A 13,948-nucleotide genomic window follows, 5' to 3' on the forward strand; every position below is an offset into this window, starting at 1 on the left:
ATCTTCTCCACCTTATCACACTGCCATTACTCTCAGAAAGACTCCCTTGGGGGCACATAGGAAATATTTGATGTTGTGTTCTGAGTGAAAATATGGAATGCCTGAAGTCCCTTTCACATAAGCTGACCATTTCTAGATTTAAATAAGAGGTTGAATAGATTTAAGGGCGTTTTCTGAATTGTCACGTTAGTTGCAAAACAATACTTTCTTTTATTTTATGTTTTTCAGTTTTTATTTTATATTGGAGTATGGTTGATCAACAATGTTATGTTAGTTTCAGGTGTACAGCAAAGTGATTCAGTTATGCATATACATGTATCTATTTTTTTTTCAAATTCTTTTCCTATTTATGTTATTACAGGATATTGAGCAGAGTTCCCTGTGCTATACTGTAGGTCCTTGTTGGTTATCTGTTTCAAATATAGCAGTGTGTACATGTCAATCCCGAACAATGCCTTCAACAGAGAATGGGATCTTATTGGAGAGAGGAGCTAAGAAGTCATTAGATATTTTAAATATGGTTTTGAGTCCTTGTAGAAACAGCCTGAGGTCAGGCTCTAAATTATTATCACTGTTCGTATTGCTACAGGGGCATAACAAGATAACCTGTCTCAAGAAAACTGAGTCTTCAGGGCCTAATTATTTGCTTCTTTTGGAAAGCTATATCATTTACCTCTGTGGTGGTTCTGACCTATAATTATCACCTTCTTTGTTATGGTACTTAAGGACTCCAACTGATTTGCCCATCCTCCTGGTGGTGATTTGACTGGTGATGAAGTGTTTACTTACATTCCTTCACTGAAAAGAGCTTTCTCACCACACTGAGGCACAGGTAGCAGTGACTGATAGCAAAGTACCACTGCACATTTTTTCCCAAAGATTAGGTAATGAGCAGGTGTGATCATGATTCCAGCGTGAAACAACTTGAAAGACAGCCTCTTATTCAAAAACATTAAGAACTATAACAACCGTCTTCTGAAGGCACCTTTGTCCCTCTCTAAATGATGGCAATCGTAGAGCAATTAAAACAAAGTTCTGTGACAATTAACATGACAGATAAGATGTTTTTGTTTGCTACTATTAGCATTCTTTTTCTTCATAGCGGGACAAAATCAAATTATAAAAATATATATACATATATACATGTATGTATATAAAATCTCTCTATGTAGATCATTCTTTGCATAAAGAGTTTAAACTTTGAGTCGGTAGTAAACACACACATGTGTTATGACGTCCTTTTAAGAACAGTCATTCTGGAAAAAGTATTTCAAAAGAAATGTAAAAATGAAATAAAAAATGATTCCCAAGCTTTTTAGGCTACCACTGTTCATTCTGATGAGTGCCTTCAACCTCGTGATGTTGCCAAATATGCCAATAACAAGTGAAACCTATGTCAGGTGCTATTCCTAAAAACTTCTGGAGTTTTGAGGGGGAAAAAAAAAAAAAGCTTTAAAATATCTATTCATCTTTATTTTTTAAATTGTAATTGCTAGGAATTCTTAGCTATGAAAATATTGATGTAACGTAATTACATTTTTAATCAATGAATTTTGATCATGATAAAGTTTCTTACCATGTTTGATCTGTTCCCTTTGGTTCAAAACTGGTTAGTTTGTTTCCTCATGGGTGTGTATTTTCTCCTCTTAGAAAGTTGTCGACCCTTCTGTCTGAGTGGCGTAAAAAGAAAGGTCTCTTTGGAAAGCAAGAGACGTGCTTTGCAAGCTACAAAATCACTAGATTTCATTCCAATATTGATTTGCAACCGAAATGCACTCTTGACGGTTGTCTTTTGATGCAGACCTCTGATGCCTGAGGAATGCAGGGCCACGGTCCAGCCTGCCCAGACCCTGACCTCGGAGTGCTCCCGGCTCTGTCGGAACGGCTACTGCGCGCCCACAGGAAAGTGCTGCTGCAGTCCCGGATGGGAAGGGGACTGGTGCAGAGTCGGTTAGTGTTCCTTCCGCTTGGGGGGGATGGGGCCTGCAAGAACTTGACGTTAGTTACTTCTTCTAGAATGACCTCGTGTTCAAAACTGTAGCCGTTTACAATAGTAATGCTCGGTCTGTTTCTGAACTTGCACCTGAAATCATTGCCATTTTCCTACTGGAAACAGTTCACGTATATAAGTTCATCATAAACATAATCGAGTTCTTTCACAAAATCACACGTGAAAACAGCCCAACTAGATCATCCCTGTGGACTCTCAGTCCTGGGTTTGAGCTTTCACACCAGCCAATGACCTGGTGCTTGCAAAGCCCCTTTCCGAGTGCCAGTATTTTCCAGACACTCCGTAAAGGCCCTCCCTAAATTTGCTGCTTGCTTTCTTGCTGCAGCGTGCTAAAAACAGGGGTTTTCAGTGGGTGTTTTTATAGAAAAGGGGAAAATGCAGTTATCTAGAGGCATAAAATGAGATTTTTCCATTCTTTTTGCCACTGCCTTGTGGACCATCAGGTGGTGTGCAGCTGCTCAGAGAGCAAATGAGATTCATTCCAAGGTTATTCTATCCTTTAACTTGCGACTTCCGCAGATACATGCAATCGCGTTTAAATTCTACTTGGTGTGAAGTAAGACAATTAGATTAATTTAGATACCTAAAGTTTAAGATGTGTATATTGAAAGTACATTTTCAACAACCAGCATATACATATTACTTGCAGAAGATTTTGATCTCTGCTATATTAAAGTATCTCTTGCCAAAGAAAATTCAAGTCCCATATTAATATTTAACAGTATCCTTAATTCATAAATGCCTTCTTTCTTTATTCTAAACATGTGTTTGTTTCAAAAATTATAACCATACCTCGTTTACCTCATATAGTGTCAAAATAAAGTAGACATTTAAAGTCACAGAGACAGTATCCATTTGAAGCTTAAATTGCTTCAGCACTAATAATATTACGTGATTGATTGATATCATGGTTACATATCTAGGAAAAAGCCATCATAACTGAAACTCAGCAGAAATTAAGTAATTACATTATTTTTTAAAAATGCTTATATTCTATTGACCCATTCTGTCTCCTTTTTCATCAGTTGGCCAAAAAATGAGAAGCAGTGTTTAAATGCAATAATATTCTAATTCCTGATGATATATCTTCCCTCTGCTTCCTTCTATGCTTGACAATATCTATTCTCTCTGCTTTTACGTGGTGTGCATTCTGTCTTATTCCTTACTTATATTTTGCCTAACCTTTTAAGTCACCTCAAGTCATCAGATAACAAATATTTATTGAGTGCCTGCTAGTAACAGTATGTTAAACTGAGGGTAAACATAATTTTGAATATAGGTGGCTTAATACATACTATAATAGATATTAATAATGATATATGATATAAATGAAAGTTTATAAGCAGGGATCCCCAACCCCCGGACCACAGACTGGTACTGGTACCGGTCTGTGGCCTGTTAGGAACCGGGCCACACAGTAGGAGGTGAGCGGCAGGTGAGCGAGTGACGCTTCATCTGTATTTACAGCCGCTCCCCATCACTCGCATCACCACCTGAGCTCCGCCTCCTGTCAGATCAGCAGTGGTATTAGATTCTCATAGGAGCGTGAACCCTACTGTGAACTGCCCATGCGAGGGATCTAGGTTGTGCTTATGAGAATCTAGTGCCTGATGATCTGAGGTGGAGCTGAGGCGGTGGTGCTAGTGCTGGGGAGCGGCTGCAAATACAGATTATCGTTAGCGGAGAGGTTTGACTGCACAGAGACCATAATAAATCAATTGCTTGCAGAATCATATCAAAACCCTATCAGTGAGTGGCAAGTGAAAACAAGCCCAGGGCTCCCACTGATTCTGCATTATGGTGAGTTGTATAATTATTTCATTATATATTACAATGTAATAATAATAGAAATAAAGTGCACGATAAATGTAATGCGCTTGAATCATCCCGAAACCATCCCCCCACCCCGGTCCATGGAAAAACTGTCCTCCACGAAACTGGTCCCTGGTGCCAAAAAGGTTGGGGACCACTGTCATACGGTACTTTAATCTTTCCACTAAATCAACTAAATACTTCGAATATATAAGAGAAACCAGAACCATTTTATTAAAGTAATATATTTGTGGTATTTTTGACCCAAGTAAGAACTTTTGACCCAAGTAAGAACTTTATTCATATACTCACATAGTTTGCTCATCTCCCACAAATTTAAAAGACTATTTTGGTCTTTTTTCTCCCTGTTCTTTCCCATATATCAGCCACAGACCCCTGGATTTTGATTAACGCCCTGGAAAAGGTTATAATAACTGTGTCCCCTAAAATTATAAGGACATGTATTCAAGGAATTTGATTCTGTCTACAGTGGCTGCACACCTCAGATTCAGCCTATCAGCAAGAGACAATTAAGTTATAGACCCAATTTTATGTCTCCATCTCATTTTAGCAATAAATCTTTACATTCCCTACCTATATTATAGTGGTAAACATTCTTTTCTGAAGCAATCCTGCTCCGCAGAGCAGCCCTGTAAAGGATTGCTCAGAACGTCTTTCGCTGGGCAACTGCACTGACCCCAAGAAGGGGCTTCAGGGTGTAATCAGAAAGGGGCATATGCACTACACCCCCTGGGAACAAGGAAAGGGAGGAATCCAAGGGAATCCATGTGGTGGATCCTCCCTCCAACCAAAATCAAAAACTGACCATTTCTTTTTTTTTTTTTTAACTCTAGTGTGTTTTTTTTTAATTAATTAATTTACTTATATATTTTTGGCTGCGTTGGATCTTCGCTGCTGCAGGCGGGCCATCTCCAGTTGCGGCAAGCGGGGGTCACTCCCTGCCGCGGTGCACGGGCCTCCCATCGCGGTGGCCTCTCCCGTTGCGGAGCACAGGCTCCAGGCACGCAGGCCTCTGCAGTTGTGGCACGTGGGCTTAGCAGCTGTGGTTCGCGGGCTCCAGAGTGCAGGCTCAGCAGCTGTGGCGCACGGGCCCAGCTGCTCCGCGGCATGTGGGATCCTCCCGGACCAGGGCTCGAACTCGTGCCCCCTGCATTGGCAGGCGGATTCTTAACCACTGCACCACCAGGGAAGCCCAAAAAACTGACCATTTCTTGATGTTACATTGATGATGCTCCAGCCACTGGGCCTTTCTCTCTGGCCACGCCCTTCCCACTGTGAGGTCCTACCCCAGAGGGACGGAAACAGAGCGGTACTTGGCAGGCCCTGTGTTGGAGATGCCCTAGGGAAGCAGAGGTTTTAAAGAACTGAAATCCTCGTTTTACATAAAGTCAGTTCTGCAAGGGATTGAAATTGTTTCCCATCATCTGGATGATCCGCTTCTCTCGAAATGTCTCCCACTGTCTGTTGCGTTCTGGCCCCCAAATAACTCGAAGTCTGAAAGCCTTCTTTCTTTGTACTTATTAACTTTGGGATCATTTTGGGACTGGCCTCCTCCTCCTTTCCCTCCGTTCCCTTACTCGTCAGATATTTATTGACCTCATACTCAGTGCTGTTTCCGACTTACAGAATGGAGTGTGATCGTATTGCTCTTTTTTTTCTCCCAGCGAAATGTGAGCCAGCGTGTCGCCACGGCGGTGTCTGTGTTAGACCCAACAAGTGCCTCTGTAAAAAGGGATATCTTGGTCCTCAGTGTGAACAAGTGGACGGAAACCTCCGCAGAGTGACCAGGGCAGGTATTCTTGATCAGATCATTGACATGACATCTTATTTGCTGGATCTAACGAGTTACATTGTATAGTTTCTGGGACTGTTTGACTATTCCTTTCCAATGGGCATTTATTTTTTATCCTGTCATTAAAAAGAACGACTGTTATCCTGCTACACACTCCTGTGATTTCATTTTCTTTGATTAATTTAAAAGTCATTTCCAGAAATGTGCAGACCCTGTGTGTGTATATAGGCACGTTTGTTCACATATGCACGTACGCACACACACTCACAACCCCCGTGAGTGTGGTTGCGTAACAGATGGGTTTTTTTAAATGTATATTTCCTTGTGTGGAGTAATTTCCCCAGAAATTCCATTGTAAATTGATAACAGAATTTTTTATGTCACCAGAAGAGATTATTTGCCTTCGCAGGAATTTTCTGTCTGTAATCACTAAAGTCAACTTCAACGGAGTTTTAAAGCATTACTGTGCAATCTGATGGATTGAATTTTAAAAGGCCATATTTTTATATTAAAGGACTATAATATGAGAGAATGTTTCAGAGCTCCCTGATGAATTTCTAAGTGGGCAACTTGATATAAAATTGTAATCTTCATTTTTATCAGTGTATCCAATTGCAGAATGTTAACGCACTTACCTTTTTATTGGCAGAGAAATCTGGTTACTCTAGCTTAATTTCAAGATTGTTTTCAAATTAAATCATAATGGCAAAGTCTAAAACCAATCTTCCTAAAAGGTCTGCTTTTATTGTATAGTTTATTTAACAATAGGCACTGGGTTTGTGTTACATATTTATATTTTTTATTTTATTTTTATAATATAGACATCACCTAGATGAAACACCTTTACCCTGTCCTGTAAAATACTAAAGTTACATTTTTCACCAACTTAATTGGAAAGAAGGGGAGTGAGAAAGCAAACAGTCTTTAATGTGCTGAGGATCTAATCTAGCAGTGTATCCTTGTGCCAACATGTAATCATTACCGACGGATGAAAAAGCAAGAAAACAGCCACTCCTTATAAAATTCCAGCATTAAACCTTTGTAAAGTGCTTTTCACCATAGCAAGACTGTCAGAGTATATGTGATGGGAACGTTGCAGGTTTCACCCTGAATCGCCTCACTGGAAAAGAGTTCACTCATTTTTAACAAATCTTGCCTGTGTAAGCTGTCACTTGTACAAATTTTTAATATGATCATTCTTGCCAAATATGACTTTCAATGTATACGTTCCTTCGGAACTCAGTGAAAATCCTCTCTGGTTCATTTATGAATAAATTTCCTGTAAATGTTCTGTTCGGGTTTTTCAAGAAATGCCACGTTCTAAGTTAAACTGCAAGAAGTCTGGTACACGTTTTTCTTCATGGTTTTTGAGGCCATCCTGCCACGTTTGGATTATAACGAAATTATCAGGCCTCTTTGCCCCACTGAACAAACATCGACTCATGACATGTGGGCACCTACTATAGGTTGCCCTTCTCTAAACATCTGTTCCTCCAGAATCTAAATTGTAGAGCAGGACAGATTATACAGCACAGACTGACTTCCCAAACCTGCTCCTTACCTTTACGAAAAGGAGCCTCGATTTCAAAAATAAACAAAATCTTGTAACTTGTAATATTTGTCTATTGTTTTCAAGCGAGAGATTTGCAAATAAAGCACAGTGAGAAACCACAACATAGAAAGGTTGGTTAAGTACTCTGCTCTTGTCTCCCATATATGATTACTTAAGTTTCAAGTGACCTCATGCCCAATGGAAATGGGTTGACAAATCTTGGTGCAGTGCTTAGGGAACAATAGCCTGCATTAAAAAGTGCATGCATAATTTTGCACAATTTAGATTTCAACTGACGGTCTATTCAAAGAAGTCTCAGGATTAAGTGAGCATGGAGACCAAATTGCCCTCTTACCCCAGAAAAGGGGTGGTCGGTCCCTTCTAGTCACACGAACACTTCATTGGCCCAACAGTGTGACAAATCTTGCAGTGAACCCTGTACTAGCCCACGTCTGTAGGTTAATAGCAGTCTTTTGTCCTCTTTGCTTTCTCTTCATAGCCCTTTTACTGAATTCCATCACAGAAAGTTTTACAATTAAAAAAAAAAAAATGTCCTGACAACCATTTTTGTAAATGGACCTTAACCATCTCATCGTCCCTTATTCAACGTGGGTGACATTCACAAAACGTGAACTTCTTGTGAGGGAGCCAGCTGTCTAAATCTGTCAAATTGTGCAGTTTTATTACACATTCTCCTGTACATAGTTTCACTGAAAACAATAAGGATACTGCTATATATTCAGCCAAATCTGAAAACGCCCAGCATTTCTTCTTACATCTTTAATCTTTCCATCTTTTCCAAAAGAATCTTTCCAAAAGAAATGGTGTTCTATTGCCATTTGTTCTCCTATTTAAAAATATCTAGATTAAATTCATCAGACCCAGCTTTTTTTATACAGCCCTTTCACAAGTGAAAGAGGTTCAAATGACTTAGAAAAACATATGTACCCCAGGTATCATTGCCTTTTCTATTGTGAGTCATTAGAATAACAGATCAAAATCTTCTAAAAAGAAAATCGCAAGATCCAGGGATATTAAACCCCAGCAAAGACAGTCATTGGAGTCATTTCTCTCTGTTCTTAGGAGAGAAGTAACTAGCAATGGCTAATTAATAGCCACCTTTTTAAAACTCAGTGGTCATTCCAAAAAATCTTTTGACCTTTCCTTTCAAGTAGATTTTTAAAATATGTAACTGGAGAATGATCTTAAATAATTCATGATGAGAGGCAAGTAAGAATTGGTTAAAAAGTATGAGCTAGGGAAAAATGATTGTTTCATCACACGAATGGTAACATCTACTTGGTTCAAAAAACACATAATCAAAATGGAAGAAAATGTCCTTGGTATGGATACAAATGTGTGAGATAAAGATAAAATAAAGAAACAGAAAAATGTAGATTATTATCCCTTTTTCCATGCTAGAGCTTAAGCTTTGGGTATCAATTTAATGTGAAATGCTGTTACGGTAGTTTTAAAGAGTTGGGAAAAAACTTTCTGCCACTGCTTCTGCCAGACTCTTGCTCTGGTTAATAGAACTTCGTTTTCTTGCAAGTTATTTAAGGTAATGAGACGATAACTGAATTGGCACATCATTAAAGTGGAAAGAAGGGAAGATTTAGGAAACTTGAGCGATGATAAAAAGTGCTTCCATTCGTACCTTTCTTCTTGGAATTTCCTTTCAATGTGGCTATTGTAAAATATATCTTTTATTTTATCACAAAGAACACTCAGAAGTTTTCTCAGGTTAACAGACTATCTCACAAAGAAAGAGCAAAGAAACCTACCTACACATGCAACATATGCATACAACCTAAATAGAAAACCATTCTCTTTTTCATTTACATACTTCAGAGCAGGCACTTCTTCTCTATTTATTTCTTTGAAAATAATTACATGATAATGTACTAATAATGTTTAACATTTTTGTGATGTTGTTTTTATCTTCAAATCATAAACTATACAAGAACCCTACTAGGTTTAGGACTTCAGGTTAGATGCTACATCTAGGGACTTTTAAAGAACACATTAATTTAAACTTTTATTAGTCTAACTTTTTTAGCTTGGAAACATAAAAGAGAAACCAAACCTAAATTTTTAAGACGAAACTAAGGTGTATCATAGGCATTTGTAGTCGGCTGATCAATAAATTAGAGTTTCTGGGTGGCTCTATAGAACGTTACCTGAGATATCTATCTTTCTTTTTCTGTTTCTCTGTCTTTTTGCCTCCCCACCCCCATGTATCCCTCTTCCTCTTAACTTCTCTCTTCTCTATTTCTATTGGTTCTGACGAAACAGACATGTCTTCAGTACACCCATAATAAAGATACCCTGGGGCAGGTTGCTATTGATTTTGCTGGTGATGATCTTTTCTTTAGTTTCCTGAAAACACCTTCTCCTAGTACCACATTTGCTCAGATGCTATATCATAAAGAACAGTAGACAAATATGAATATACTAGACTGACCTATTACAATCATTGAAAGAAGTAACAAAAAGCGTAAATGACTCCCAGCCTGGATGTCCCAGCTCATCTGGGGTTCCATCTTGGATGCTGAAAAGAATATCCCGTCAAGAGCGCAAGTTAACAGTAGGGAAAGTTAGTAGCTATTTCCTATTCAAGCAACCACCATCTCGGTGGAGTCTATTTTAAATAAGATTATCCGAAATTGATGAGGAAAAAATAAGTAGTTCCTCAATGGAGACTTCAGAACCTTCTTTCCCCACCCTTGAGACTTGAACTTGCAGAGAACTCAGACCAAAGTTCCATGCCCAGAAAACGTACCTATTTCTTTATTACCCACAGGAAGTTAGTGGGCCTGTCACTGTGACAACTGGCAATACGTTTAGAAAGTTCTTCATTAGAATATCCTAAAGAAATCGATGTTTGCTCTCTTACCTTCTTTCTCATCATCACACCAACACAAATCAGTCATACCTCTAATAATTAATATGATGACAAAGAAGGTGGGAAACCTAAGAATAGAAGCATTTTGATATTAAAAATATTAAAAACAAAACCGTAAAACCTGCCAAACACTAATCCTACCTAGCCAACTTCAACACTTCTTCCTCTTAAATAGCTACTCATATGTAAGTTTTGAAAATTGTCTTAAAATAACTGTTTCAGGGAGTATGATGTACTCATGAGATTGTAAGAAGGTGTTGTGTTGTTTTCTTCTCAATCATAGTTGTTGTTTCCCTAGTGGCTATGAAAAGGTTTACTCATTTATCAGGTTAGCTCTTTTCTTCAATTCTTCATTAAGTGACAGCCCAAGATACACCCATCATTTACCTTGCTTTCTTTTGAATAGGTCATCTATAAGTTGGTTGAAAAAATAAATAAAAAATAAATAATGATCCCTTGCATTAACATAAAGCCTTAGGCCTAAATCTTATCGCTGCTTTTTTAAGCCAGAATACACAGAGACGTACCAAAAAAAAAAAAAAAGGTACCAACTCAACAAGAATTCTAAAGTTACATCTCATGTATATCACAAAGACAGACCTCACATTTCAGTCAGGATTTTTTTTTCGCATATGTAGATTATGTATTACTTAAAATACATGTATACATATGCAAGCAAATTAACAAACATGTTTGGTGAGTTATCTCAATTGACTATAATCTTTTAAGTTAAAAAAAACATTTTTAGCACATAGGATAGAAAAAATGGAACATTAACAGTGATGGGAGATTCATAATGGCTAAATAGAAAATACGCTTCATCTTCACAGTTAGAAACTAATTGCTGTATGTTTCCCTTTGCACTAAAAAATAACTAGCCAAAAGTTTCCGTTCACAGGAACACCGTGTGATCAGGTTTGGTAGTCTGTGCCCCACATGGACGTTGGATATTTCTTTACTTCACATTCTTAAAATCAGAAGCATGATTTTCATAGAATAAATTAGGAGTTCATGTACTGTAGAACCTAATACTATTAATACATTAATACATTCTGTTCATAATACTATTATTGAGAAATCAAACTGACGACCTTATAAGATATCAGGTATTTCCCACATCTCATTATATTCATAGGGCATTTTTGGACGTGCATCTCACCAAGAACCATGTGGTAACAAGATAAATGATACTAAGGTACTATGGAATTTTTGGAGCTTAATTCGCTAGGACATGCTAAAGAAGACTATTTTAAAGAAACCCATCTAATTAGAATGAAAAAATTATCAAATCATTATAATTAATAAGCAGAAAACAAATCAGTACAGAAACCCCTGTGTCTTTCCTGGCTTTATCTGTGATTAATTTTATCCAGTTTTAAAGTATGGTTAACTTTAGCATTCTTCTAACACGTTTTGCTTTTCCTAGTTGTTCATTTTCCTTTAGATTGTTGACAGTTTGGGCAATTTGTCCATAACCTTATTCACAGAGGATACCTTCCTTGGATTTCTATTAATAAGAGGCACAAGTAATTAAAGCAGATACACGTTTAAGGGAGCAGAGTTAATATATGTACTAGTTGGAATTTCTGTAAATGTTCTTCTGAAAAGTAACATGCAAAGTCATTGGCTCAGATAATCCTTCTATATTTGAATTAGTCTGACTTACTTAACCAAGTTATTAAAATATTCAGTACTCTTTGCTTGATCTATTATTCAGCCATCCATCCATTCAATAATTCAACAAAGATTTATTGAAGTGCCCAGCACGGTTATGTACTATGGAAAAGGCAAGGATGTTTATAATGGGGGATTGTGAGCCCCATGGGTATGATGAACACATTTGAAGCAAAAGATAATAATCACACCCATCCAGCTCCAATTCAGTTCAACATCAAAATCCAGCAATAATAGTACAGATGGCCTAAAGTACATCTGTGTGTATCTGTATGTGTGCACACACCCATGTATATATATTTATCTATCTGTACAAACACTACATATGTATACACACTATCTATGTAATATATAATATATGTATAATGCATATAAATTCTAACAAGTGTATTTGTGTTATCTTTAAAATAGAACAATTGTATCTTGAAGTGATAAATGCAGAGAATTGGTTTTTATTGTTGATCTGTGGATTTAATGATTTTTAGGTGAAAAGGATGTTTAAGTGTATAATTTCTTTTCTTAATTTAATATATTTATGTAAATGCATGCCTGAAATTTGGTTAGATTGGCTGTGTTTTGTGTCCTTTAACATGATCAAATGTATTAAACTTTATCTTATGACCTGATGTACATGTGCTATTTTAAAATTCTTTTTTATTTTGGAATTTTTAAAAGTTTTCCCTAAGTATCCATACTGACTATATAAACACTAATTTTTAAATATTCCGTACCCAAACTACTTGTTCAAAATATTCTTGCCTTTTGTCATTTTTCATGTTCTAATTTTTAAATTTACTCCCCCAAATACAGGCCAATGTTAAGGGTCAGTTTCACTGTGTAAAAATATTGACTTAAATTTATTCTAAGTTGTAAATGACTTAAATCTGATCCTTTCAAGTAAGTAAGAATTAATAAGTGAAGAATGCAAAAGAGCAGTTGAGAGTCCTAAGTGCCCACATTGAAGGAAAGAAGCACGTAGAAGGGGAGAGACATGAAAAAAGTGATTGTAGATACAGTAAAACCTGGTTGACCTTGCCATTTTGCTTCCAGTTAACTGTATCAAGAGTATTTGTACAAGGTCAACTATGCTATTTTGAACATGAATTTTAAATCTGTCAACATTCTTTACAAGAGCAAAATGCTTTCATCTAGATCTCCTTCCTTCCTGAACAAATACGTCTCTTTGACTCGTTGAGAGGAAAAGCTGTTTCCCTAGAAGAGATGATTGTTCTAATAGAATAAAACGTGTTACAGATGCTTATTCACAGACAGAGTCCCTAAACTCAGGTTACTCTCTGGAGTGTTAAGTTAGGCAAAGTGACACCATGAAAAGTGTCCCTTAGCACATTCCTCAGTGGCCCAGGAAGCACCAAAGGTCTCTCTCCCTCAGCAACTGCCTTTCCAGTTCTGAGACTCTGTCCCTGTGGTTTAGCCCTTAATCACAATCTGTTTTCTGTGCGTGCCTAGTCTCTCCGACGAGATTATAAATCTCCTGAGGACATACCTTCTGCCTAGAATCCCTGACAGATCTAGAGCAGCTCCTGCCTACTTGCCAGAAGGAAAATAATAATACGTATATAACAGCCTAGAGATGGAAGTGGGTTTTTTTCCTGATGCTAATAATCTCTCTGGATTTCTTCACTGTCCCTTGCTTGGCTTCTCAGCTCTGCCATCACCAGTACAATCAATCCCCTGCATTAAATTCCCTTTGTTGTAAACACGAAAGTGGTTTCTGTTTTCTTTTTTTAGATTCTGATTGATACATATGTTAATGAGTGACTTAGACACAGATGAGAAGAGAGATAACAGGGTGGCATTACAAAGGGACTTGATGAGATCTCCTTTAGGAGAACACCTTAAGGAACCACTGCCTAGAATCCCAAAGTGATTACAGCAAGATGTAGTCAGAGGGATCCTAGTGCCAAACCTGATATATAACCCTTCAATTACTTAGGCAGCTACCAAGGGAAAAGGCCATTATTCCCACAGTTGTCACTAAGAATTTTCGTAACGCACATTTGTACTATTAAACCTATCAGCTTCCAGTTTGTCCAGGAGTCTGACGGCTAATATGAGGGAGAATTCTATGAACTTGCTTCTTTACACTCATTTTTTTCTTTTTTAGAATCGTATACACTAATGTATTATTTCCAATGGAAGAACAACTTAAAATGGCAGCTA

General features: G+C 37.5%; 1 protein-coding gene across 3 annotated transcripts in view; it reads left to right on the forward strand.

Annotated features, from left to right (window-relative positions):
- HHIP (hedgehog interacting protein) overlaps positions 1–12,393 on the forward strand; it is a 95,230-nt gene extending 82,837 nt beyond the window's left edge. Inside the window, exons 12-14 of one of the 3 annotated variants that reach the window (XM_028168313.2) lie at positions 1,802–1,950; positions 5,509–5,637; positions 6,458–12,393. In XM_028168313.2, coding sequence (XP_028024114.2) covers positions 1,802–1,950; positions 5,509–5,637; positions 6,458–6,468 — 289 coding nt within the window. In that variant the 3' untranslated portion in view covers positions 6,469–12,393. Of the gene's footprint in view, positions 1–1,801; positions 1,951–5,508 lie in introns of all 3 variants that reach the window. The other 2 variants (XM_007189361.2, XM_007189360.2) reach the window with 2 other exon arrangements.
- The last annotated feature ends 1,555 nt before the right edge of the window (positions 12,394–13,948 follow it).

Source organism: Balaenoptera acutorostrata, chromosome 5 (assembly GCF_949987535.1).
Source record: "Balaenoptera acutorostrata chromosome 5, mBalAcu1.1, whole genome shotgun sequence".
In the NCBI taxonomy this organism is placed as follows: Eukaryota; Metazoa; Chordata; class Mammalia; order Artiodactyla; family Balaenopteridae; genus Balaenoptera; species Balaenoptera acutorostrata.